Below are 25,983 nucleotides of genomic sequence, written 5' to 3' on the forward strand. Positions count from 1 at the left end.
CCCTTTCTGTCTTCTTCTCTGTCAGATTCCTCGGTAGAAATTCAACTTCCGAGTTCAGATTTCAGCCCCGGCGTTGAACATAGAAGTACAAATCAAGTGTCCAACCAAAAAGGACAAAAGAGTCAAGACATTATTAAAGATTTCCAGCTTTCTCTTTTATTGAAAAATATAGCTGTTATTTCAAAGAAAGGAAAGTGAAGGGGGGGGGTGAATATATTAATATACTGTAAAACCAGAATAAAGGAGAAGAGGGGAGGAAAACAGTGCATAAAACTACAGCCACTGAATAAAGAGGAGGGGGAAAAAGAAGAAGAAGAAGAAGAAGAAGAAGAAACATTCTCCAGCTGAACTTTGAGCCAGTTGGGTTTTCTTTTTTTTTTTTTTTTCTCCGCAGTCCTTATCTTTTTTTGCCACTCACCAAACCACAGCTGTCAGGAACGAGAAAAAAAATAAAAACAAAAAAAACCAACTAAAACTTTAAAGCAGACCCGGGGCAGACAGTATTTTCTAATTCTTTAACATGGTTTGTTCTGGCCTACTTAAAGAGTTTCCCCACAGACAAACACAACAAATGCCAGAAAGTTAAGACAATTACCAGAAAGTGTCTGACTGAGATTTAATAAGTACTTTTCAATAATTCCTTCTCAACTCCCCCCCCCCCCCCCCGCTCTTCTGGGTTGGCAGATCGGTGGTGGTAAACCCGCCAACAGGCAATCTTTGTTGTCACAGATGGCACCAGTTATTAATCAGGAGCGTTCTAGGTGGGGAACATGACGGTTTATCTAGACCGGGGCTTTCAAAGACCACGTGACACGACGCTTCATCGCATAGTTCCACTCATAAGGGGGTTGGCAGCGTTCTTCGCAGGAGCGTGTTGCGTTTACATCCATATGGAAGAGTTTACTTCATTAAAGTCCAATCAACATTTGTCGTCTTTTTGGGGTGTTTTTTTTTTTCTTTCTTTCCACATGATTCGTGTTGTGAAGAAAATCCAAGTACATGAACATATGGAGCAGTTTCACAATAAGATCTTTGTTCTACAAATATAGCTTTTTTTCCACACACACCCCCCCCCCAAGCGGTAATAATATGTATTTTTCTACATTACTGCAAACATAAGACAAAGCAAATTGTATCACGAACGATTTTTTTTCACAGCTGCAGATCCGACACAAACATGTTGTGCAACGTAAGAGCCGTCATCCCGTGAATCAGAAAAGAAAAAAAAAGCTTTGTTGACGTGTCGCTTTAACATAGATAAATCAGTGTTCTGTATGTCAACGAAACACACCTGAAGTACAGTCATTTGATTTTCTTTTCCTCTTGGTATTTTGCTCTGAAAGTTCTCTGGTCGAGTCTCGCACTTTTTAAAACCGCCGGCCTGAATAATCCACCAACACCACAATCTCACAGAGGATCGATAAAAGACGGCGTTGAAATTTGGCCCCACGTGCATCAATATATGAAAGAGTTCAGACCCATAAAGAAAGTAAACAAGATTCCACATCATCCCAGCGTCTCCCGATGAAACACTTCACACACACACTTGGCATTTTCATCCGGATTAAGTTTCTCAAACTTCTTGCAGCTTGTTCATCCTGGACGTCGTTCCAAAAAACATTAAAACAACCCGAGGCAGAATGGCACAGCATCCCGATTCCATGTGCATTCGATCTGCCACCGCAGGAAAAAAAAACTAAAAAAAAAAACTCAAGAGCTCCCATTTGTCAAACGTGGCAATTAGTTTTCTAACACTGAACAAAAAAAAAAAAAAAAAAAAAAAGGTCAGACATTAATCACAGATATAGGAAAGGAAGAAAAAAAAAAACAACCATTTTCTGTCTAATTTACAACTGAAAATAACCGAGAGGACCTACTGAGTACTCGCTGCATTGTAAAGCCGACTCGGCACAAAAAAAAGGGGGGATCGCCCCCTCCGTCTGATCCTGGATCAGTTCCAGTTCGACTGAGGCTCCGTTCACACTGGTTTCCAGTGAAAATGCTTCATTTTTGGCATTTTAATTTCAAAAAATGTTGAAAGAGCAACGCTTTGAAAACAATCTCCATTTCCGGTTAGAATGTCGACCACTAGTGGGTGCTGTTACGATATGCCGTAAACGATTACGGGTGACTCAACTATAAAACTACCAAGTCCCAGGAGAATATGTACTGGGAGTCATGACACTCTGGAGGCCGCCATGTTTGGTATTTTGCATCTACCGAGCACGTGCAGTAGCAGAAAAATTGCCGTTTCCATGGAGACGGAGTTGGAGCGTTTTCAAAAAGTTGCCTTTTCCCCCCCGTTCCCAAAGAGACAAAGTCAGACTGTTTTCAAAAAATTGTGTTTTCCCCCCCGTTTCCACGGAGACAGTCAGACCTTAAAAGGTCGCATTTCCCCTTATTTCAATCGAGACGGAGTTGCAACTTTTTCAAAAAGTTTCCAGCGTCTCCGTCCACCACTGCTGAGTAAACGGGCGCCCAAAAACGCAACCAAAGTTGATTATTTTCACTTGAAAAAAACGCCTCAATGAGCAGACTGGGAACGCCATGTTCCTGCGATGTGACTTGTATTCCACCCTGAGACATACCTGATGTCCGTCTATTGAGTAGCTCATACCCGCTTGCATCCTTTCTCCGCCCGGTCCGGAGGGAGGAGGCGTTTTCTGGTCCTGTAGTTTTACAGTAACGCTACCCCTGGCGACTCCCTTCAAACGCAACTTGCCGCTGACCCCGCCAAACCACGAGAACGACGTGGAATGAGAGGTGAGCGCACCGACATACACGTACCTCGCCGCAAATCGTCAACTTCTGCACAAGATCCACATTGAAAAAAAAAAAAAAGGCCTCTTTTTGACAATTCACATTGTTTTTTCAGACTGATCTCCTTCCCAAAGTCCGTGTGTAGTACCACGACCAATTTAAGTAAAAGTAAAACTGTTTAAGACTTTTCGGAGCGATCCATCCTTTCCTGCAAACCAATGAATAAATATCACAGCCGTCTGTGAACAAAAAGACTCATTTCAACCAGAAGAGACGAGTGGCAAAAACAATTAAGTAAACCCAACTTAAATACAACTAAAGGCCGACTTCCTGATACTGATATGTACATACAATGTGAAGTAAAAAAAAACAAAAAAACAACAACCCTTAAACTCACCCTGATACAAAAGTAAGAACTACTTTATCTGTTTAGTGTCACTATCAGCTTTTCATATTGGCAAATTAAATACACTGATCACTCCCACAGACTGGGATTACACGTTTTAATTCTCAGCCTCCATTATTCCTCGGGATCTGTACGACCCGTTTTTCCAATCTCGCCGTTAATTCTATAATCTCGCCGTCACCTTTTATCGTCCTCGGATTTGCGTGCGATGCTCACGTCTCGGGAGGATTTTTTCTTTTCTTTTCTCAAGAGTTTCAAAGTCGGGAGTTTGTGAAGATTCACGGCATTTATCTCACCCACCCAAAGTCTTTTTTTTGTTTGTTTTTTTAAGAGTGCGGCAACGTTCGTGGGCACTCCTGCGTGCATTCACCTCCTCCTCGTCACTGCGTGGTGAAAAAGGCTCTACTGGTTTTTACATATATAAGATATCCGACAGACCGACGGGAAGCCGAAACCAGACGTGTCACTTCCTGTAAACGCTTCTTCGTGGCCAAAGAGACTGATCTGCTCCTTTCCAGACGGTTCCTGCCGGATGCGGCCGGCGCCCAGTCTACACTCGGATCTCATCCTCGTCATCCTCGTCCATGAAGGTGAAATCTCTGTCTTCCTCCCCGCGCGGCGAGCTGTACTTGGCACTGTCCGTGTCGCCGTCGTGGAGGTGGTAGTGGGGCTTCTCCTCCGTGACGGAGCCGGAGCTGGACACGGAGTAGCTGTCGGCGTGGTTCTTGTGGTGGTGGTTGTTCCTGGCGTGGAGCTCGGGGGTGTAGGGATCCACCATGGCCTTGTGCTGGTCTATGCTGCGAGGCGGTCTCGCCGGGGGTCGCTGCACCACGTCGTCGTCCATGTGGGGAATCAGCGACGGCGAGCCATGGCCCTCGCTGCCTTTGCCTTCCTCGTAGCCGAGGTCGTCGTCCTCCCAGCCCTTCTTCTCCATCACGCTCAGGATGTCCCCGAGCATGGAGGGTCCCAGATCGATGTGGAAGGACATCATGGACTCGGCGTGCTTCATCCCATTTCCCTTTGGCATGGACGGAGGCAGGTCAGTCAGTTCGCCAAAATTGCGCTCGTCAAACTCCGTGTCGAGCGTCGCCATCGCTGCTCCTTCGTTTGCTGGCTTAGTATCGACCTCGGTCAGGGTCTTCATGGGACTCGAGGAAATGCTCTTCGGCAACGTGCTTCCTCGGTTCAAACCCTCGTCGTTAAGGTAAGGCAGGGATATGGCGTTCTTCACGTACTGGGAGGAGCCTGCAGAAGGCCCCATCGTGTTGTAATCGTACTTGTCGCCGCGGTTTACGGACTGAGATCGCTTACTGCCCCTAAAGGTGCGAGACAGCAGCCCCGGTTTGGGGCCCGGGGCTGCTGGCGAGCCGTGCTTGGTCTCCGGCTCCTTGGGAGGTTCCCCTGACCGGGTGCTAAGAAACGAAGTGTCCCCGAAAGCGTCGCCTCCTCGTCCCACGTGCATGGTGTGACGGAAGTCCCCCAGAGGAGCGCTGATCATTTCGGCGGTCAGGTCGGCCCGAGACCGCCGCTTTGACTGGTTGGAGTTGTTCACCAACTGCTTGAGGATCGGCATGACGGCAGTCTTTCTGTTCAGAGCGACGAAACAAAGGTGGGAATCCGTAGGAGTTCGGTAAAGTCCCAAACTTATTTGGCAACAGGGAGATGTGTTGTCAAAGCAAGTGTGACTCCAAGTGCTCAGTGGGCGTGGCCATTCTGGTTCTTCACCTCAGAGCTCATCTTCAAGTTGAGTTAACCTACGGAGAAGAAAAGGAAACAGGGAGAACATTAAAGCCATGTCAGGTTCTCGAAAAACTCAACAGAACAGTCAGTGTAGAAAATTGTACTGTAATTTCTGGACTATTGCGCGCACCTGAATATAAGCCTCACCCACCAAATTTAAAAAGAAAAAGATAATAAGAAAAAAAAGAAAGGTCGGAGTTACGTGATGCACCTGAACGCATCACCAATGTATTGGCGGCATGAAGCTTGTTAACCTGTAAAAATCCAGAAATTAGCTGCGTCATTGTTTAAGCAGCAAAATTCAAAGTGTGTGAAAACAGTAGCCACTTATAGTCCAGGAATTACAGTAATCCAGAAGTGCCAAGCACATTTTAATTCAGTGGCCACATACAACCCAATTTCATCTCGAGTGGGCCGGACCGGTAAAATAGAGCCACAATAACCTTTAAATCTAAACTTTTAAGTTTTTCTTTGTTGTGGCGTTGGATGTGAATGTCTCTCGACGTGTTTTTGAAAATGCAAACAATCACTACGAAAAATGACAACAATCCCAACATAAGGCCAATTTGAATTAAACTTTCAAAATACAGTCATATGTACCCAAAAAACTAAATTTACAGTCCAAAAATAAATGTTCTTTTAAATTTTTACAAATTGCTTGGTGGTTTGGCCGAATTGGAGCCTCCTCCCGGCCGCTTTTAGCACACGGACCTCTGATCTAATCATTACCAGTCGTCAGATCATTTCAGTGAAAATATAACAACCTACTTTAAATGCACCTAAAGGCCGACGTCTATTCATTGATCACATAACTCGCTCTGTTCTGATCTCCATCTGGCCTTCGATTTAAAAGAGTGAAAGTTGTTAAAGGCAATAGTCTGTCCGGGTGTTACGTAAAAAGTTACAAAGTACAAAGTTCACACACCTTCACCTTACTTCAAACGAGCAACAATACCCCCAGTGAAGTTTGTCACGGTGAAGTAGGTTCCTATTCAAATGAGTCCAATTCTTGGGATACATTTTTTATGCCATTTCTAAAAGCTCTAATAGGCCGCTGCCGCTTTTTGCTTTTCATGCACTGCTGTGTCTCCTATTACTGCTGTGCTTTAGTTCCCATTTAGGCCCCTGACTGTTACATAACCAGCAAGACACAGGATACTGGGAGCCGGCGCAGTTCGAGCTGGCAGGAATAAAAGAATGAAGTAGAAAAAAAAATAAAATGAAGTGGAACAGAATTTCTACAGCTTGAGTTGACTTCCAGCACAGCTCAGAAAGTCCACAATAGCTCCATTAGGACAAAACACAATGCATCTGCTTGTTTTAATCTACATTTTACACAACCTATTTATATTTTTCATACCTTTTATATTACCGTATACATTCTGTTTATATTTGTAAGCAGTATATCATTATTCAGAGTCATGCACCACGCCAATAAACACGATACTGATTTAGTGTAATTAGCCTTGAAGATAACATACCGATTTCTCTTTTCCACTGATTGCATGCTCTCCGAGTACTTTCTCCTTTAACATCTGCAATTTAACGCATTTCAACATCTGGACAAAAACCATCTTATTCCACCGAATGCTGAAGCCTCCAAACAAGACGGAAAATGAGTGTAAAAGGAGATTTAAACACCCACATATGTGCGAGCTACAGTCCACGAGCTCCATGTGTTACCACCATTAACAAGAGCTTCAATTGTTTAAGGCCAAAGAGAATAAAAACCATCATTCTCAGTGTATTCAAGCTGGCGCTGAAGCCCACGCTGTGCGTGTGCGTGTCTGTGTGTGAATGGGGGAGCTTCACTTAACAGTATTCCAAAGCAACGTCATCCATAAACATTTGCATCTCTTGACAAGAACCCATTCAATAGAAAAGGCGACTGTAACCCTCGGGGGGGGCGGGGTGGGGGGGTGGTGGGGGTCGTGGAGGAAAAAAAAGTTGTTCTCCTCTTTTAAAACGAACTACAATACACTGGACTCCATCCACTACCATGTTACTTCTAATGGGGCGAACTCACAAAGCAAAGTATTAGCGATTGTGCTTGAAAAGCTTTTTTTTTAAAGTTCTATTGGAAAAGTCACTGGAGTTCACACCAACGCTATTCTAACAGCAGCTGGGTGCCAAATTAGAAGATTATACCTTAAGGCAAACAACTACCCCTGAATTCCCTCCGAGCTGCGAGCACAGTGGTTAAATTAATGCACTGTGATCTATTGTCGGGTAATGCTTTTATTACTTCATGCATTGTGCAGTAGCCAATTAGTATCGGCTCCACAAAAGGCTGCTGAATGTGCGACTGACCACAGAAGACAACTCATCAACTGATGTGTTCCTCCCCGCTGCTTCAAGTTTTGTATTTCTCTATGGTAACATCGGCGCAAAGTGCTGGCTACCATGTGGGCTTCCTGTCTCTAAGCTGGAGAGAGACTTCATCCCCCTACATGGAGAGTGGGGCCCATTCAGGTGGATTAACCCTTCCCGGTGGCCACATGCGGGGCAATAAGACAATCTCCACGGTGCTATAGCTGAAGGGGAATGCTTTTGATGTGTCATGTCACTAAAAAGACATTCAACCTGGGCACAAAAGATGTCAGTGGGTTATCACATATCAAAAGGTGCAAACCTCACACCTTAACTCATCCAAGGAAATGGCCCATTTTATGCCCCTGGGAGCCCCTTCAGTGTTTGATGAGGACCTGTTTTTATAAAAAAAAAAAAAAAAACACCCCAGGATCATCAAGACCCCATTACTGTGGCCGATGACAAAAGCTGAAATACTGCCTGCCTGCAGTCCCGTCATATTCATTTGCAGGCATTCAGTCCTTTGAAAGAGAAAATCCTGAAAAATGACAGTGTTGTGTGCACTGTTCTGTTTCAAAAACAGAAATACCACAGAGTGATTTAACGCTCCGGATACACAACGCGGGCCGAGTTAAATGTACTTTCTCATAAGTCGAGGCATTTTCGGAGTTGTTCTGGGTAATGTGCTCATTCTTCAACAAAATCAAACTCTGCGCCTGTGTGAGGAACGACTGGAATTTTAGAAAAGGTGAGGTGATTCCACAGCAAGTTTTTGCTCATTATCAGAATGCGAAAAATTCCTTTTTTCCTCAGAAAAAATATCAATTTGTTTTGACATTCCACCGAAAGCCCCGTTTACATGACGATGTTTCATGTGAAAATGCACAGTTTTTGCATTTTTCTTTTCAGAAAAGTTGCGCACTTACACCGCAACGATTTGAAAACAGCATGCCAAGCCACAAGTTGGCACTGTTTGTCGTTTTGTAATGAAAATACACACGCACACATATGAATACGGAGAACAATACAATAGAAACAGACGACCAAGTTGGATTGCCATTTTAGGTGACTGTCAACTATGAAACTGCCAAGTCCCAGGAGAATCTGGACTGGGAGTCATGACACTCTGAAGGAAACGCTGTTACCGTCCATCTACTGAGCATGTGCAGAAGAATTAATTACTACGGTCATGGAGCGCATGCGCAATAGCAGCATTTTAAAATGTTCAGTTTTCCCGTGTTTCCACAGAGATGGAGTAGGAGCATTTTTGTTCCGACCTCAGGAGCCATTTTTACAAAGTTTTCCGTTTACACTTGCGAATGTTGTCATGTAAATGGGGCCTCTTACACTAACTATGGCAGATCCCAGAGCAATGTTGTCAGAATTTGACAGTGTATTTCCAACAAAGTCACGTTTGCTGCACCAGCATCTACGGCCCTGTCCACACAGCAACGCTGTTTCGTGAAACCGCATCGTTTTTTGGCCGATCAGCCACCCGGCGCCGCGTGTTAGGAGCCTGAAAGCGGCGCTGCTTTTGAAACAAGCTCCAGAGTGGAGAAATTTGAAAACGCTTCCTCTGCGTTGACGTGTGGATGGGCAAGACGCACATTTACTAAAACAGATGATGCCGTCTCCTGACCGCTTCACTCCGTCACTTAACAACAATGGCGGTCTACATGCTCCAGATCGAGCTGCAGAAGCGTCTGATGCTATTTGCTTAAATTAAGGCCAGATGTCGGATTTCTCCAAAACGAGGATTTTTTTTGCACGCTCCGTCTCGCTTTCTACGTTTTTTGGTGTATTTCTGCGGCAGACTTACAGCACCACCTACAGGCCTAACATATGTACTAAATCATTTTGAGTCGTTTTTCATAGTGTTGCATGGACGCAGTTATTTCCTGCACTGATGCTGTGCGGACAGAAAACTTTTTTAAGAACAACGGGGAGAAAAAAGTTTCTGCTCGTGTGGACAGGACCTGAATTGCAATCGCTAGATAGACAGACAATGATTGGGCCTCTACGGCGAAGATCAAGCGAGCTTGAATGTTTGCTGCACACGAGCATGTAGCTGGATTATAAAAAGACGCCAGCAACTCGTGGCCCGGCATGCCAACCAGCGTTTTCAGTGTTTCAGTATAAATGGACATTGTTTTATTATGTGTACACCAATCGGTATAAAGATGTTGCCGTCTGAACATAAAACTTGTCCTCCTCTCGTGTAAATGAGGATGAAAAAAGATGAGTGCATGTACGTATCAGTTTACGGGTGAGACTCAACTTAAATTACCCCTGCTACATTTTGTATTCAATACTTTCATAAACTCACACACAATGGAAGCAAGTGTATCGGCAAACAAAAGGAGAAATACTATCGTAGCGTTGCTCTTGGCCCAAATCACCAGTGATTCCAGTTTGACCTGAATGACCCAGGACACACATGCCTCCAGGCCAGCTGAGGGAAAAGCTCCACCTCGTTCAACAATGACGCGGCCACAAACGGGAACAGAAACCGTGTGAGAGAGAGAGAGAAAGAGAGAGAGAGACTGTGCACTAAGATAATAAACCGTAGTTTGTTTGAGCTGAGAATTATTGCCTCTGTCATGGTGGCAGCCGCTGACAAAGCCTTTATGTAACGGAGAGCTCGCAGTGCCACATGACTCCGGCTCAGACTGAGGCGAGTGGTGACGGGGGCCATGAATGATTAAGAGCATCTTATGTCGCGGGCGGGCTCCGATGTGGGCAGAATGACACGAAAACAACCAACACGCTCATCAGCGTTCAGTCTCACACTGGTAATCCCGCGGATCAGACCACCACCAGTCCCGGGCTGCCCCGGGACACTTTCTCTCTCCATTTTCGACCCCGTCGAAGATGAGGAAAGAGGCTTTGGCTGCTCGTCCAATCACAGTTCGGCTCCTGTCGAGGCAAACCAATGGCGCTCGCGAGGACTGGTTCTGTTTTATCTCTGGCTGCGTTTAAATTTTTTAAAAGTGACAGAGAGAAGGAGTCCATCATTTATTCAAGAGGCACAAGCCTCTATGCACATGCTTCAAGGAGCAAGGCAAAAAGTACGTACAAACGAGCCAGACTATCAGATCGCAACTATTTTCTGTCAGTTAAACCTAATATACATCGATATTGTTTGTTTCCACATTACATATCTGCGAGCTCAAATGTAAAATTATTCACAGCATCCAATGCAAGGTTGAAGATGTAGCTTGAATCTAGTTGGAACTTGTTTCTCAGAGTCTCCAGGTTCCAGGTTGTGGTTGTCACTCTGTTGTTCTTAATGCCACAGCTCCCGTGTTTACGGCGTAAAGTTGCAGTAAAGGCGGGTTTGAAGCCTGCGGTTGCAACACAGACTGATTTCTCAGCAAAACCTCGGACGACCCCCAATCTCTTCTCCATTGTTCAATCCCATTGTCAAGGGCATTGATATGCTAATGCACATGCGAGTTAGCCAGGAGCATCTATGACATTTCAAATCAATTAATCAATGGGACGGCATCACAATGGAAAGGTCTTAACTCGGACAAAGACCATCGGCAAGTTTCCCTTGCAGCTACTTTAAACAAACATTAAATTCCCATGGGGAGGGGCGGGGGGGGGGGTCTGGTATTGTTGAAAATAGTCTATTTCATCAGTAAAACCCTCAAATCCTCGCCACGGAAAAGGAACGATGTCGAAGAATGGTACAAGTACTTCTGTTTATCTTCTTTTACAAGCACTGTTTTCATTACCCTGTGCTCATGGTCAAACTCGCATGAATAAATGAAATGAAAACAAAAAACTTACCATTAAATATGCAAGAAAAGTATTAAATCTAAAGGAATTAGGAGACGTCATCAACTATGTATGAGTGTGATTCATGTAGCTGTAAGCCTTGGTGCAAGCTCATTAGCAAAGCCTCGGTCTGCTTCAACTTTCTTGCTGGAAAGTTTCCTCCAAGAAAAATCTACTTGTTGTGTCTTTAACTTCCGACAGAGAGAATCCAAAAAGAAATATTCTGTTTGTGTAGAAATCTTGGCCTTCTGGAAAATCAAACGCATATTAGAGGAAACATGCCTGATACGATATGCTGTGGCAACAAAGAGACTTCCGATGAGAGTACCGGACAAATTAAACACAAACAAAGACGCTATTTCAACCGGCAACATTTGCTACAAACTCAAAACGGAGTCAAGGTCAAAATCCAAGAAAGACATCGCAAGTGAGGTAAAGGTCCCAAAAAGGCCATCGAAAGCAAAAAATGACAGAAATGCAGTATCAGTGCATCGGTCTGTGCCATTAGTGGCTTTGTTTCCTTCAGCACTGCAGCCATGTGTCACAAAGAAACAATGAATTCCAAAGATTTCAAGACAGTTCAGGGCAAAAGTCTGTTCAAAGTTGACAGAAGCTACGCTGCAGGCGGGACAATAGGTCTTAACACACATCCATCCGCTGAGAAAAGAAAGTTAAAAGGGGAAAATATGTGCTTTTTTGTTAAACTGGCCTGCAATGAGTCCTGACCTACAACTCAATCTGCCGTGGCGTAAGAGACTTTGACAAATGTTTTAAGAGCTCGAGTGCATAGCAATGGAAGAGGGGAGGAAATCGCTTTTAAGAGCAAAACGTTGTGGATGAGAAATGTCAGAAACAGTTAAAGCTGCTAAAAGTGCAAATATTTGGCATTTTTGTGTCCATCAAAGAGCAATAAAACAGAAAAAAGTCTAAAAAGAAACGTTTCTGTTATTATTCTCTGCGTGTGGTTTCATTACAAAAACAACCAACAGCGCCACCTCGTAGCCCGGCACGCTAACTACAACATTTTCAGTTTTTCTGCCGTTTCCGTGTCAACAGAGACGTCGTTTTCAAAACGTTGGAAGTGTAAATCAAAGCTTTTTCTGAAGTGAAAATGCATAAAGGATTTGTTCCACGGGGCCTCGGATTCACCAGTTAAACCCGAATCTATTCGACATGCATGTAAATTTCCTTCTTTCCACCACAGATCATTGTGGCCAGGGCCAGGGAGCCAGTTCTGCCGGTTTAACCTCATATCTAATCACACAGCTCCGAGGCAAACGCCTGTCTGACACACGGCAGAAACATCTTGAACAGAAACCGGATGTGAACGTTCACAACGTCATGGCCTCTTCACCTGCATGTCAGGGAGCACACGCATTTGCCACAGGTATAACAGTTTCAAGAAGTGTGTTTGCACGGTAGAGGGAGGCAATGAAAGCAAACACACTCACCCTGTTCATGCCTACCAACAGTCCGATCTCTAAGACCTAACGTCTGAGCGAAATCCACCTGCTGCTTCTGTATTCCATCTTGTCGCAGTATGATTGTGTCTGGACTTTAATCCATCAGTTAGGATTAGAAATTATAAGGCGGAGTTACTTCTGTGATTGACATTATATTTCCATCAATAGAAGTAGATACATGGTGTGGAAACCAGATTAAAAGTCTTAAGTTATAGAAAATGGCTTCTTGTTCACCCTTAAAAAATTTATATCATGGTTTGGTGGAGTATAAACAAAAACCTGCACCAACTAAAATGAAGTTCCCTCAGGGAATGCTTAATTCATTGAGCAAAATGTTCAATGTCAACAAGTCTGGCCTCACTTAACACATGGATATCATTAAATTAAACCCTGAAGCCTACAACAACACCAAGTTCCGGAAGTTTTTGAAAGAAGACTTTTGCCCTCAGTATTATGCAAGTACATGAATTGAATAAGGTTTGTATTATATCACAATACAGACTAAAAAAAACAAAAAACGGCACAAGCCGGTTTGTGGGAGATTGGCTCCTTGTTCAGGCCGAGAGAAAATGGACAAAATGTAAAATCTAGGGCTTATTACTGTTATCAAATTCAGAGATGGCAGTTTGGAAAACGTGGTTGTGGAGGATCGCAGGGCAAGTTAACGTTTCCCGGACAAGGTTTGGTTTTCCAACTTTGTTTTAGATGAAAACATTTCATCGGGATCCCCCTACAAACTGAAAGTGACGATGAAAACACCAGTTCCCATACCAAGCTCCCAACTGGCTGTGTGTTATTTGTGACGCAACCATACATGCATATGCACAGAAGGTGTAAGTACGAGGACATGAGCTTTTAGTTTACTGTAACTATTTGGTGAACACATGATCACTTACTTTGAAAATGGATTCCGTCACTTATCTAGATGATGAACACATGTAACACATTTTAGGTAACACATCTTGTGTTACCTAAAAGGTAACACAAGATGTACACTTCGGAGCTCTAAACAATCAGCATATTGTAGCGCTGTGTAGGTGTGGCAGGTGAGCATAGCAGCCTGTGCTGTGCAGTGACTGATTTAATCACTGGTTTCAGTTGAAGTTTTACTAGACACTCTAAAATCTGAATATCAACCATTCTTAAAAAAAAACAGTTTTTTTTTTACCAATAAAACAACAACCAATTACAACTACCAAAGCTTCAAGACAACAGTGCTCGGAGCCACTGAAAATGCAACTTTTTGAAAAGGCTTAGACTCCGTCTCCATGGAAACGGTGGAAAATGCAACTTTTGTGAAACAATGGTATTGCGCACTACAGCTGGAGTGAATATCTCTTCTGCACATGGCGACGAGATGGACAATCGCGGCCTCCAGCGCGTCGGTGTACTCTCTATTGTTAATATTTATAGTGTATTGCTGTGTGCGCACGTGTGTGTGTGTGTGTGTGTGTGTGTGTGTGTGTGTGTGTGTGTGTGTGTGTGTGTGATCTCATAACAAAAACAACATCCCCAACTCGTAACCTGGTATGCCAACTACATAGTTTTCAGTGTTTCTGCCATTCACATGTAAACGGACATCTTTTTAAAAACGTTGCTGTGTAAACGCAAAACAAAAACACAGACACAATGCATTTTCACTTGAAATGTTGTGAAACAGGGCCTTAGTAAATAACGTAGCCGTACCACAATGTTTCCATTTAGCGACATGCACACTAAAGCTTAAGTAACTTTGAGTCTGTGCTACTTCTATCAAAGTAAGTTTGAATTACATTACGGACAAAGGTAGTCCCAACTATGGTGGAAAAACTACTCGGAGTACTCGCAATGAAAATATTCCAACATCAGCACGATTTATCCCCAAGTACAACACTCCAGGCCCTTTGTGTGTGTGTGTGTGTGTGTGTGTGTGTGTGTGTGTGTGTACATGTGTAAGCTATGGTGTATCAGCCTCCCGGGCCCCATTGCCACCCAGACAATAACAAAAACCACAGAAGGATTAAGAGCAGCATTTTTACTGAGAGCAAATAAAACCAGCATGCCGAGGCCGGCCCTGTGCGCCGCGTGTCGAGGGGGACAGCGAGCGCCACACATCCGTCCACACCGTACAGCCCCAAAGAAAATAAAAACACCAGCAAACCTGCCTCCCACTGCTCCGCCATCCAACCCTCCGATGTCGAGCCACTATTTCTTTCTGCAAGGCTCTGCTATTTTGAGGCACTGACAACCTTCAACACAATAAACCACGTGAGTAAAGTTGAGTGATATTGTTCTTTAATCCTTTCAGATCCTCGTATCCAGGAACGAAGCACAAGCTTCCACACAAGGTTCTTGTGTGTTCCCAGTCAAGCAGTCCTTTTATATAACCATTATTCCTGCATGGTTGGACAAAGCGGCAAACAGTGGGTGGGCTGCCACGCTGTAGTCGTGTCAGAGAGAGAAGACAGGAATTCTGGCTGAAAATCAAGCAGATAGATAATGAACATGTTCCTTGATTAAGAAAAAAAACAAAAGTCTCCTGAGTCGGAGTAATATCCTGAGTAAAGATGAACGAGGGCACAACCTCTCCCATGTGGGCCTATATTACCTCGGGGACTTCCATATAAAGGGAAGCCACAGATGGAGGCACTGAAGAGGAAAAACGTCCTCAAAGGGGGGGGCGGGGGTGGTAGCGTCACCACACTGGATTCACTCATTCATGCCAGCAGAGTGACAGACGGTCATTCACCCTGTCCTGCATGAAATGTATCCAAACCCTCATTATGCATACAGTGGAGGGATTGTCTTATCTGCTGTGTATGTGTGTGTGTTGGGGTGAGAACACGTCTAATTAATCACTAAATTCATCCCCATCAGTCTCCGGCAAATAGACAGCATTCACGCCTGGTAGCAGAGGCCAGGATCTAAGCCAAGTGCTTGAATTAACTGTCCAATAGCTGCTGGACAATGAAACAAAGGAGCATTTCTGCTGAGGATTGTTCTATTAAAGACAGAGTGGGAATACATAACGCTTTGTTGTGGACAAGATGCCAAAGTCACAGTTGGCTTGCACTATAGTTAATAAGTTCAAATAGTTTACCGGCTGTAATTGTGGGTATTTTTCTACAGAAAGGAGCGACAGGAGCACGAAGAACTCGTTCAGAACGAGACCTCGGGGGGGAAACAAAATTGCCAAACCACCGAACAGATAAGTCAGTACCAGAGGGACACGGCGGACTCGTACATCCACACAGAAACTTTGGTAAAAAAAAAAAATAAAAAAAAAACAGCGGGAGGTTTCTCAGTGTGCCTGGAAGATAAGTGACCGTTTTCTGCACTGTGTGAACTTCTCAACGGCTCCTGCCTTTCTTTTTTTTTTCTTCTTCTTTTTTTTTTTTTTATCAGCCTCCCGCTGAAGTCGAGCACACAACCCGGCTATAAAGGCCTCAGGCAGAGAGCCCTGACTAACAAGATGAGTTAATAAACCCCCATGGTGTTAACTTTAATGGCACCAACGGCAGGCAACAAAACACTCACTGATAATAGAGAGCATGCAGGTCTCCAAACGTGGCCACTTCGACCTGATAATAGCGCTTCGCAACAGACGACAAGCTGAAAACTCCCGGCACAGGACGGAGATGAAAGGCTGGAACACGTACGCAGGGCGAGGGCGAGGGCTCGTGAAGCACATTGCTCCGGTAATTGCACCCTTGGCTTGATTGCGATTTTGGAAGGGCGGCGAGAAGTGGAGGACACCTTTCGCTGCGAGCAAACGTCTGTTTAGAAGCCCTTCCTGGAGTGACTCTTCAGGAATGTCCGAGGAAGCGCACGAGGATCGGCTTCACCCCCAGCAGCTCGGGTGAGCCGTATCAATGTAGACAGCCACGGGGGGGAAAATTAGACCCAGGCAGGTCAGGTCAGGTCAGGTCAGGTCAGGTCAGCAAACTAACTGCAAGTTACACCTTTTCAATGACTAGTGGAAACTCATCGTTTTTGCATTTTCATTTCAGAATGAATTTGCAAAACATGGTTTGAAAATGATTGCCTGTTTACACAGAGACTATGGACCGGGAGTCATGACACTGGAGGGAACGTTGTTCTTATTGTCCATCTACCGAGCACGTCTACGATCTGCCACGGCCGTGGTGCGCGTGTGAAGTAGCAGCGTTATGAAAAAGTTATGTCGTCAATTACCCCGAGCACCGTTGTGGTGCCATCCACAACGCTTTGTACACTTCTGACAAAGTGGACGACACCTTGCAGGAAGCTCGCCTGTAGCTCACAGCTGCAGTCTGCTGGCTCGCACTCAAAGTTAAAAAAAAAAAAAAAAAAAAAAAAAAGCAGTTTGATGCGTTTTCGACCGATCCGTCTACTCCACAGTACATACAACCTGGACGCAGAACTCCCAGGAGTGAAGCGACGATGCTACGCACTGCCCTATGCGCACTGTAGACAGTAGTTTCAGTCTTATTGAGCTTTAACGCTAAAAAAAAAAAAAAAAGTACTCTCCTCTTCATGTACGCGCTACAAAGACGCAGCACTGACCAGCGGCCTGACATACCCAGCGGTTCTTTACCAAACATTACCAAATTACATTGCAGTTTTGTAGTCAGTGAACAACCTTTTAACATGTTATTGTGTTCATAGTTGTAATTTGTCTTGACGGAACCTTTTTTTTCTCCGTTTTATCTTATTGTACAATCGCATCGCGTGTCAAACGTAGGCAATCTCAAGATGTTTAGGTCGAAAGATCTTAAGGTTAATTACAAAAACAAACCCCGCATACACATCAGCCGCATGCCAAAGCCTTCGAGCATCCGCCGACGACCACTTGTTTATGTCTGGAAACACTCAGACGAGACTTCAGTGTCACCGTGCTGCCATTCATCTTCCTTTGATTCGCTTTTCTTTAAGACGTTCGGTACGGCACTTTGATTCGCCTCGCAAACAACTCCGATTTCCTGGAAACCGCGAGCAAGAACTTTTAATTAGTGAGGCGCATACATACGGTCGGCTGCGGCTATGAACTCTGTACGGGAGACGGTGGGAAGTTTAAAGTCCTTCAACTGCCGCCGTTTGAAATGCTGTTAATAGGTTCAAAGGTCATCAGAGAGAGAGAGAGAGAGAGAGAGAGAGAGTTATTTGAAGCGAACGGTGAGGTACAGTAAGAAAATAAACACACACACACACGGCGGGTTCTCTCGAGGCGGGCAAAATTCCCTGTAACTGAGAAGTCGAGCAACGTCACACAAACAGAGGAGAAAGAAAAGCAGAGAGGAAGGCGCTAACCAAACCCTTCTGGCACACCCAAATCACACGCATGGACTTGCAGCAAGCTCAAAGGTGACCCACACACACACAAACACACACACACACACACACACACTACGGACGCCTGCTATTTATAGTGATTCACTTTCATTTGATACAAAGACACAAAGGCTTTGGATTCTTATCTATACAGGTATTGTAACCTCATCTCAGTCCAATCACAGCACGGCGCCGCTGACCTGGAACCGTCCTCTGGACGCTCAGACGGGAAGACATGCGAGTCTTTAGTCATAAAGAAACCGGCCAGCCTCCTGGGATTATCAGACAACCATGACAACTCCCCCACAATGGTTCAACTTCCCCATCTCCTGCACGACTTTCCCGGCACTGGATTTGTCATGTGTGTGAGCACAGACGTGACCACAGTGAGATCAGCAAGTCCTCCTTTATTGTCTTTTCAAGGCACTGGAGGGAGAAACCACCTGTTCCTGCTTGGACCCGGAGCCAGAAAACAATAATGGCCTAGTGGACTGTAAAACAGGGCCGCGAGCCTGCACCAGAACAGCCAGCTGGACGCCGACGGGTTATGCTTGTTTTCAATGTTTGACCTGGCCGTGGACGAGTCTACATGAATTGCACAACTAAATCCTGTTATTAAAAGCAATATTGGTTGCGGGGTGGGGGTGGGGGTGGGGGGGTGGGGATTCACCGCAGTTATGCATGGTTAATGCTCGACTGGGTGTCCCATTGAGGCTCGCTTAGTGCTGGTACAGCTGAGCCCGGAGGGGGGCATTTAGATGCTGGCTTTTATACACACAAAATGAGCAACTGTCTAGCTTTTCATGCTAAAGACAAGTCAGGAAATCATATTAGTAGCAATATATGTTCTCGGGTTATCTTCGTGTAGATATTTTTCTTGCCACAATAACAACAAATCCACAGAGAACCATTCAGATAATTATTCCCCAAAAAAGATTCTCACAGCTTCCCAAAGGTCCACGCAAGAATTATCTCCACTATTTATCCTGCAGTTTGCCCAAAGTAACAGAGAAAATAGTCTTCTGAAAAGAAAAGAAGAAAAAACCCCAGCAGCTGCTGCTATCGCCAGCGATTTTCTGGAAGCTGTAGGAGGCTTGCAAAATTCATTTTCTGCAAAGGACTTGGTGAATAACACATACCAGTAGATATAATAGACAAAAAACGGGGAGTAGATACACATTTCCTGCGCTGCATACCACCAGCTCCTCATCAGCGGCTCAGAAGCACGTCAACAAAGCCGTGACGCCCGTTTCCAAATATGTTTTGTGTGATCGCGTCAAGAAAGGATTACAGACGGCTCGGGCTGGACAGGCGTGCCACCTGATGACAGATCCTCTTGTTGTGGTGTCCTTATATGTGAAACCACAAAGGATGTTCTCAAACTTATGCAACGCGGGATCAACCCGGCGAGTCGGCCACGTTCCACATCGCCTTTTTCGCCTTCCAAACCGGCCGCGCAACTTTCGACTTCGCGACTTAACGACGTTAACAATGAAAAGTGATGCAAGACGGACGGCGTAATCATAGTGCCATTCAATGACCGACTAGTCATAGTACATGCTTCAGAGCTGAAGCACCAAACTCCAGCTGATTCATTGATGCGGGGAGGAAACCGCCTCAGCGTTTTTTGTGTTGTTATTGCAAAACGCACGGGGAGATAGCTCCGGCTCAACCGGTTGTCTTGCTGCGCGATGGTCATGTTACAGCGCAAGGAGACCCAAACAGTGCCCACAGACCGTCGGGTATGTACAAGAACGAGACGCTGGGAACCGCTGGGAGGCAGAACGCTGTTGTAAGACAGGCCCCCGGTGTCAACACGGACACGCGAGCTCCGGTTTCCTCTCGGAGGAACACTGAAACCTGAAAGATGAGAGGCCCGTCGGTGCTTTTCTCACCGGAGTTTTGGCCTCTTTCGAGCTCTAATCCGTCCCCGTTAAACAGTAACAAACCTCTTGCAGCAGAAGGTGTGCCATTCACAAAAAAGTAATTGTGTAATTGTTCAGCCAACCCATCATTTGGTTCCAACGTCAGTGGGGAATTTTTTTTTTTTTTTTTTTAAATAAAAGAAATGAGGGTGGGACAAGTTTTTTTTTTTTTTTCCTGCATGTCATACTTCCTGTTTTCACAAGAAATCATGAAAACATTTGAATGACCAACTCCGGTGAATAACTGTAAAATGTATGACTTATTAATAAGGACAGGCCTTCCTCACTTCCTTGTTCAAAGGGGAGGCCCCCAGCGGGTATGCCTACCGATAACGCTTTCTTAGGATCTCAAAAGCTGTTAATAAATAAATAAACAAACAAACAAATCAATAAACAAATAGGCAAGCAAGCGGATGGACAGACGACTGGGACTCATGTCCCAGAAATGCAACCAAAGTTTTCCATTTTCATTTGAAACGTGGCGGAAATGGGAAAATTATTTTCAGTCGGCGGATCCTCTTTGCTCGCGGCTCCTCTCGACTAAGGAACTGCAGCGTCTACACACACTTTTTTATATCTAAAAGTATTGCAAGTCACTCCCAACAGAAAAATGTGTGTTTAGGCAGATCATCTTGTTCCACAAACATCACATTCAGGTTGGCGGCTCGACATATTTAATGTGGCTCATGCCACCTTTCTCAGTATGCAAATGTGCAGAGAGCAAACAGAAAGGGTTTGTTTTTTTTTTTAAAAAAAAGAAAGCACAAGTCTGCCACTAATTGGCTGGAATGGTCATAAAACACATACGGAGCAGTAACAGGCCACAAAAGGTCGACCTTTTGATTTTTATTTGTTTGGATTCTTTCATCGCTTTCTGTTTTACAGATAGTGGCTTTTTGGTTAAAGCGTGTTTTTCCTCTTTGAAGCTCAAAGTGAAATGTTCTCTGCAGAAGGCCCGAGGACATTGGCAAAATGTTCGACTTTAAATAAAAAAGGAAAAAAAAAAAGTCTGCAGAGAGATAACTTAAACATCCCCAGCATGACTTCTCTTCAAAGTCCGCAGGTCCCCCTGCTTTCGCGAATCCTGTAATTGTCTGAGACAAAACAACTGTCCTCGGGGAGTTCAACACGAGCCACACTGTATTTTCCCACTATCGCGTCCTTTACTTGTGAAGTCGATAATTCGTCGCGGAAATTAGGAAGCTTTCACAGTTTCACAGCTCCGAAGGTATTTATTTACAGAGAGGAGTATAAAAAAATGACCTCTTCCCCAGGTGTTTTCTCCTCTTTGCGCCCGTTTCAAAGCGGAAGCTCTCAAATTGTGTTAGCTTTTATCCACAAGAGCCGCATTTCCTTCTTTTCGTGCGGGCGCTGTAATTGCAATAAACCACGCCGAGGCGCAAATGTCAAAGCATTTTCCCGCCATTACCCGTCGGGGCTCTTTTGGATAAAAGTGGAAGGCCAAACAATTTATACAGGCATTTCCCAAAAGGCGAGGGAAGCAACAGGACCACGCAAAAATACGGCGACTTGTCACATCTGACTCCAGTTAAGCAATTCATACTTCTTCTTCACATAAAGAAAAGCAAAAAACCTCCACATATTATGGAATCCAGATGCGCACAGTGTTTACATGGAAATGCTTTTACGGACTTAATGAGTCTAACTGCATCGCCTCCTTCATCGCCTCGATAGCAGGGCTGTCGCACACATTTTAGATACGAGGTCATATACAGGCCAATTTCATATCGAGTGGGCCGGACCGTTAAAATAGTGACATAATAAACATTTACATTTTTGTTTTTAAGTTTGTTGCAGCGCAGAGTATACGTGAAGAAAACCCTAGATTTTCACAAAACCAAACAATTCCGACTATCTCAACAATAAAGCCAATTTTATTGAAACCTTCTGGCGGAAAAGACAGTGAAATGTTCAAAAAATAAATAAATCAATAAATAAAAAATCCTGTATGACAGCCTGTTTACATGGCAACGATTTAAAGTGAAAATGGAAAACTTTCATCGTGTTTTGGGGGTCCGTTTATACGACAACAGTGGTGGGAGCCACTGAAAACAGCTCCCGGGTGGGCCTTTTTAAAAATGCGAGAAAACAAGATGGACGATAACAACAATGGCGTCCTCCTGAGTGGCATAACTCACTGACCCACTCGTGGCCAAACAAGGTAACGACATCATTTTCAGCGTTCTTGCCATTGCTGTGTAAACATGAAACTTTAGTGAGACGAACGTGCTAAAACGATGCCTTTTTCAATTGAAACATTGCGTAAACGGGTCCTGACGCTAATGCTTTTTTTGCATTTTCGCAACGAAATAGGCAACTTTTATGGCGGCATCACATCAACTTTGTGTTGCGTCTGCTACTCCTAAGACATTTGTTTTTAATAACAAAGAGATTTATCTCATTTTCTTGGTGGTTTGGCCAGATCGGAGCTTCTTGTGGGCTGGTTCTTGGCCCACGGGCCTTATGTTGGACACTCCTGCTCTATACTATACTATAGAAGACCTTCGTCAGAGTTGGGAAGGTAGCCAGCGTACGCTCAACCGAGCAGCAGTATCCTCCACAGCAAATAGCCTCTATTGCTGAAAAGGACAGCCATGGATGACACACACACACACACACACACACACACACACACACACACACACACACACACACACACACACACACACACACACACACACACACACACACACACACACACACACACACACACACACACACACACACACACACACACACACACACACACACACACACACACACACACCTCCCCCTCTCCTCTGACTCTGCAGTACACAATAGATCTTGATGGAGAGATATCTGCCTGGCAGCTCTGGAGAAGCCATACACTGAGGAGCTGAAAGGCCTGAAGTGTGTGCAGCAATGCAGCACTGTTGTCACTGGAAAAAAAAATGAAAAAAGAAAAGACCAAGAGGACACCAGGAGAAAAAAAAAAAAAAAAAAAAAAAAAAAAAAAAGTGCCACTGCTGGCAGGATGGTGATTAGACTGACCTCAGCTGAGATCTCCAAAGTCAACTTTGAGGTGAAAAGTAAAGCTTTACTTTTCCACGGAGTGGCCGAGACGCTGCGGCTGACCGATTCATCAAGCAAAATGACAAATTCTGAAAGTACCGACTGACCTTCGGGCTAGTCGTCAGGGCGTGGCTGTGTGCTCGTGCGTGGGTTTAGGACGGGGGTCGGAGGGCAGCAGTTGCACAAAGACGACGCTGGAGCGGAGCCCATTCGTCAACACGTCTTCCCCTCATTAACCAGTTAAATAGAGTGCAGACTGCCGCCGACGACGGGGGAATAAAGGCACGCTACGCAATGAAATTAAGACTTTACAGCGCAGTCATCAGGTACGACGGGGCCGTGAGAGCTGAGCGTCACAACAGGAAAAGCTCACAAAGCCACAGTGGCTGCGTCGCTTGTCGCTGGATTCCCTGAGATTTGTTTCGTTCAGTGTGATCCCGCCGCAGAGTAATGATCTTACGTAACGCTCGGCGAGGAGAACTGATGCATATAAGCCCATCTGCCCCCGCTCTGATTAAATCATATCCTGTTCTGGAGCTGAAAATGCTTATTTGGGACACTTACTTCACTCCGCAACCTAGTTCCAAGTGTTGGGTGGATACCTACGATACAATCTGAGTCATTTCTAAAATGTGAGATTTGTGGGAACACTTTGAATTACTGAAAAAGTTTACTCGCAGTGTTATTTAACCCAGTTATACTCCTTTTATCTGCGTATTGTCGCTTTGGCCTCGGTCCTGAAATAGATCATTTTGCAAACCTAATTAGAAATTCCGCAAAGTAGGATTTGATTTTGTGAAATGGGCATCTCGTGCCAAAAAATCCAATTGGGCCAAACCGTAATTCAACAATACTCTACTTGGAGAGAAATACAAGCCAAACATATTATAGAAATGAAAATGCAGAATTATGGCTGAAAGTTTCTCCTCGGGTAATATTATGTCTTTTGAGTGGTTGAACTCATACAAGTGTTTTGTAAGCAAGTGAAACAGAATATAAACACACACATTACTGTAATGTAGTAATGCAGCACTGTGCTGTGGCCTGTTGACACGTTTTTCAAATGAAAATGGAAAACTTTGGTTGCCTTTTGGAGGTTTGTTGGCACGTCAAAGGTACTTAGAGCCACTGAAAATTGTACATTTCGACAATAGATCCCAAGCTGGAACGATGAAAAAAATGCAACTTTTCGAAAAGGTTTCAAAGCCGTCTCCGGGGAAATTGTGGAAAACGCGACATTTTGGAAAACAGCTCCCAAGGTGGAACTTTTTGAAAACGCTCCGTCACCGTGGAAACGGGGAGGGACACCGTTTTTCAAAAACACTACAACTGTGTCTCCAAGGAAACGGCAAAAAACATTTCTGAAACGCTGCTACTGCTTAATATATACATTTGCTTGCTGGAGTAAGTTTTAATGCTTGTGCTTTGAAAGATATTTTATTTATTTCTATTTACATAAGTGTTTTTTTAACTCCAATGCCCATTCTTGTTACAAAGTAGCTGGTATATTTCTACTATTGCAATAAAATGCCTACCATCAATAGAAAATGAGGTACTTTATGCCTTTGCTTGAGCGCAATGGAAGTTATGCAACAGTAGTAGTAGTAGAGAACTTGTGTACTCACACTGTTGCCAACAGACACAGTATATCAGCTGCTGAATGTTTCTCAATGTTTGGTTTCTTTACTTGCTTGTGATTTTTATGTTAAAATACGGTTACTCTTTCAACACAATTCTTTATTTATTTTAGTTTTGCGTCGACAAGTGTCATATTGTTTTATGTTTGTCTGAAAATGTGCTCTGAGGGCAGTTTGTACTTTTAAGAGGATATTTTGTGGAAAAATGAGCTAAACGTAATAGTAATAGAGTACTTGTGTACTCATACCTCGTCTGGTTCTGATTTAGATTAGTTTAAGTTTGTTTTCCAACAGTTTCATCTATTGTATTCATGGTCTGAGTGCTTTGAAAGGAGTGATTTAACCAAATGGGAAAAAGTAACGGATCCATTTGTACTTTTAGGAGGATATTCTGTCAAAATCAGCACTTTTTCTTGTAATTAGAAGAATGTAAGAGTACGTGTGTGCACATCAGTAGTGCTTTATTGGTGTCAACTGGTGTGTACTTGTATGTTGGATTAGTTTCCATGAATCTAACAAGACAAAAAAAAATCAATGAATTATTCAAGCAGCTTGTACTTTTAGGGAGATATGCAGTCAAAAACAGCATTTTTTTATTTTCTTTTAATTAACAGAACGTACACATTAAAACTACTCCCCATACCTGTGTTGGTAACAATCTATCCACTGTATGACTTTCCTGTTGGATTAGTTTCCCTAGCTCGGTGGTCAGATTTATTTTCTGACATATAAAAGAGGCACACTGAATCTAGCAGCACAAAAAGTACTTTTACTTGCACTTAGTCACAATACTTGTGTACCCGTGTTGGGGACAATGTATCAACTGCTGTTTCAAATGTTTGTTGACTTTGCTCCAACAAGATCAAAAGCAAGGAATTCTTTCAGCTACAATGTATCAGGGTGTACTTGTGTACCGGTTTGTAGTTCTGTGGTAATAAAGTATCAAAGACGGAGTGGATGTTTGTTTCTCTTCTGTTAGTGCGACTGATGTGAGGACTCACAGACACCAGCGGTCCATTGTTGTGTCTCCATACGGGACAGAAGCAGCCAGGAGACGTTTGACATTCAAATGAGATGCAGATGTAAACTCTCACAACCCCCGTCTGTTCCCTGAAGCCAGAGAGACTCCCCGGGAACTCGAACAGCACTCCCAACAACAACAATAACAACTCGGAATGTTACCTTTCAGCTCGGAAGTTCCCAGCTGCACTCCTCGTAACTTTTCCGTCACCACAAAGGGAAGTGGGGAGAGGTAGAGTCCACGGAGGTAAAGGCGTCAGTACGGTACCCGGGTCCCGGTCCCGGTGGCTGGCGCTCCGGAGTGGCTTCAGTTTAGTTCACAGTTTGAGTCAGTGCGACGACGCACACAAAGCGGCCCTCCCCCGTCCTGACTCCTCCCCTTTAACCTCCCACCCTGACGTCACGTGCCGCGGAGCCCCGCCTGTCGCTGAGACTTAAAGAGACAGACAACAAGCGGCGATACAACAGAGGTGTTCAACATCTGGCTCTGGAGCCACATGTGGCTTTTCTGACCCTCTATCGCGGTTCCATTAAACTCAGAACATTCTAAAAATAATAATATAATATATAATAGACTTTTAGTTTTCAGTTTGAAT

General features: G+C 44.2%; 1 protein-coding gene across 2 annotated transcripts; it reads right to left on the minus strand.

Annotated features, from left to right (window-relative positions):
• Window positions 1-896: 896 nt before the first annotated feature.
• cdc42ep4b (CDC42 effector protein (Rho GTPase binding) 4b) lies at window positions 897-25,718 on the minus strand. 2 transcript variants are annotated; one of them, XM_080463635.1, is made up of 2 exons: window positions 25,550-25,718; window positions 897-4,920 (listed from the first exon to the last, which is right to left on the minus strand). In XM_080463635.1, exon 2 carries the CDS (start codon window positions 4,737-4,739, stop codon window positions 3,717-3,719), a length of 1,023 nt encoding a protein of 340 aa, XP_080319761.1. In that variant the 5' UTR covers window positions 4,740-4,920; window positions 25,550-25,718; the 3' UTR covers window positions 897-3,716. The 2 variants fall into 2 exon arrangements, with proteins under 2 accessions (XP_080319761.1, XP_080319762.1); XM_080463636.1 differs by lacking the exon at window positions 25,550-25,718 and adding an exon at window positions 17,626-17,669.
• Between the last annotated feature and the right edge of the window lie 265 nt (window positions 25,719-25,983).

Source organism: Lipophrys pholis, assembly GCF_963383615.2.
Source record: "Lipophrys pholis genome assembly, chromosome: 1".
Classification (NCBI taxonomy): Eukaryota; Metazoa; Chordata; class Actinopteri; order Blenniiformes; family Blenniidae; genus Lipophrys; species Lipophrys pholis.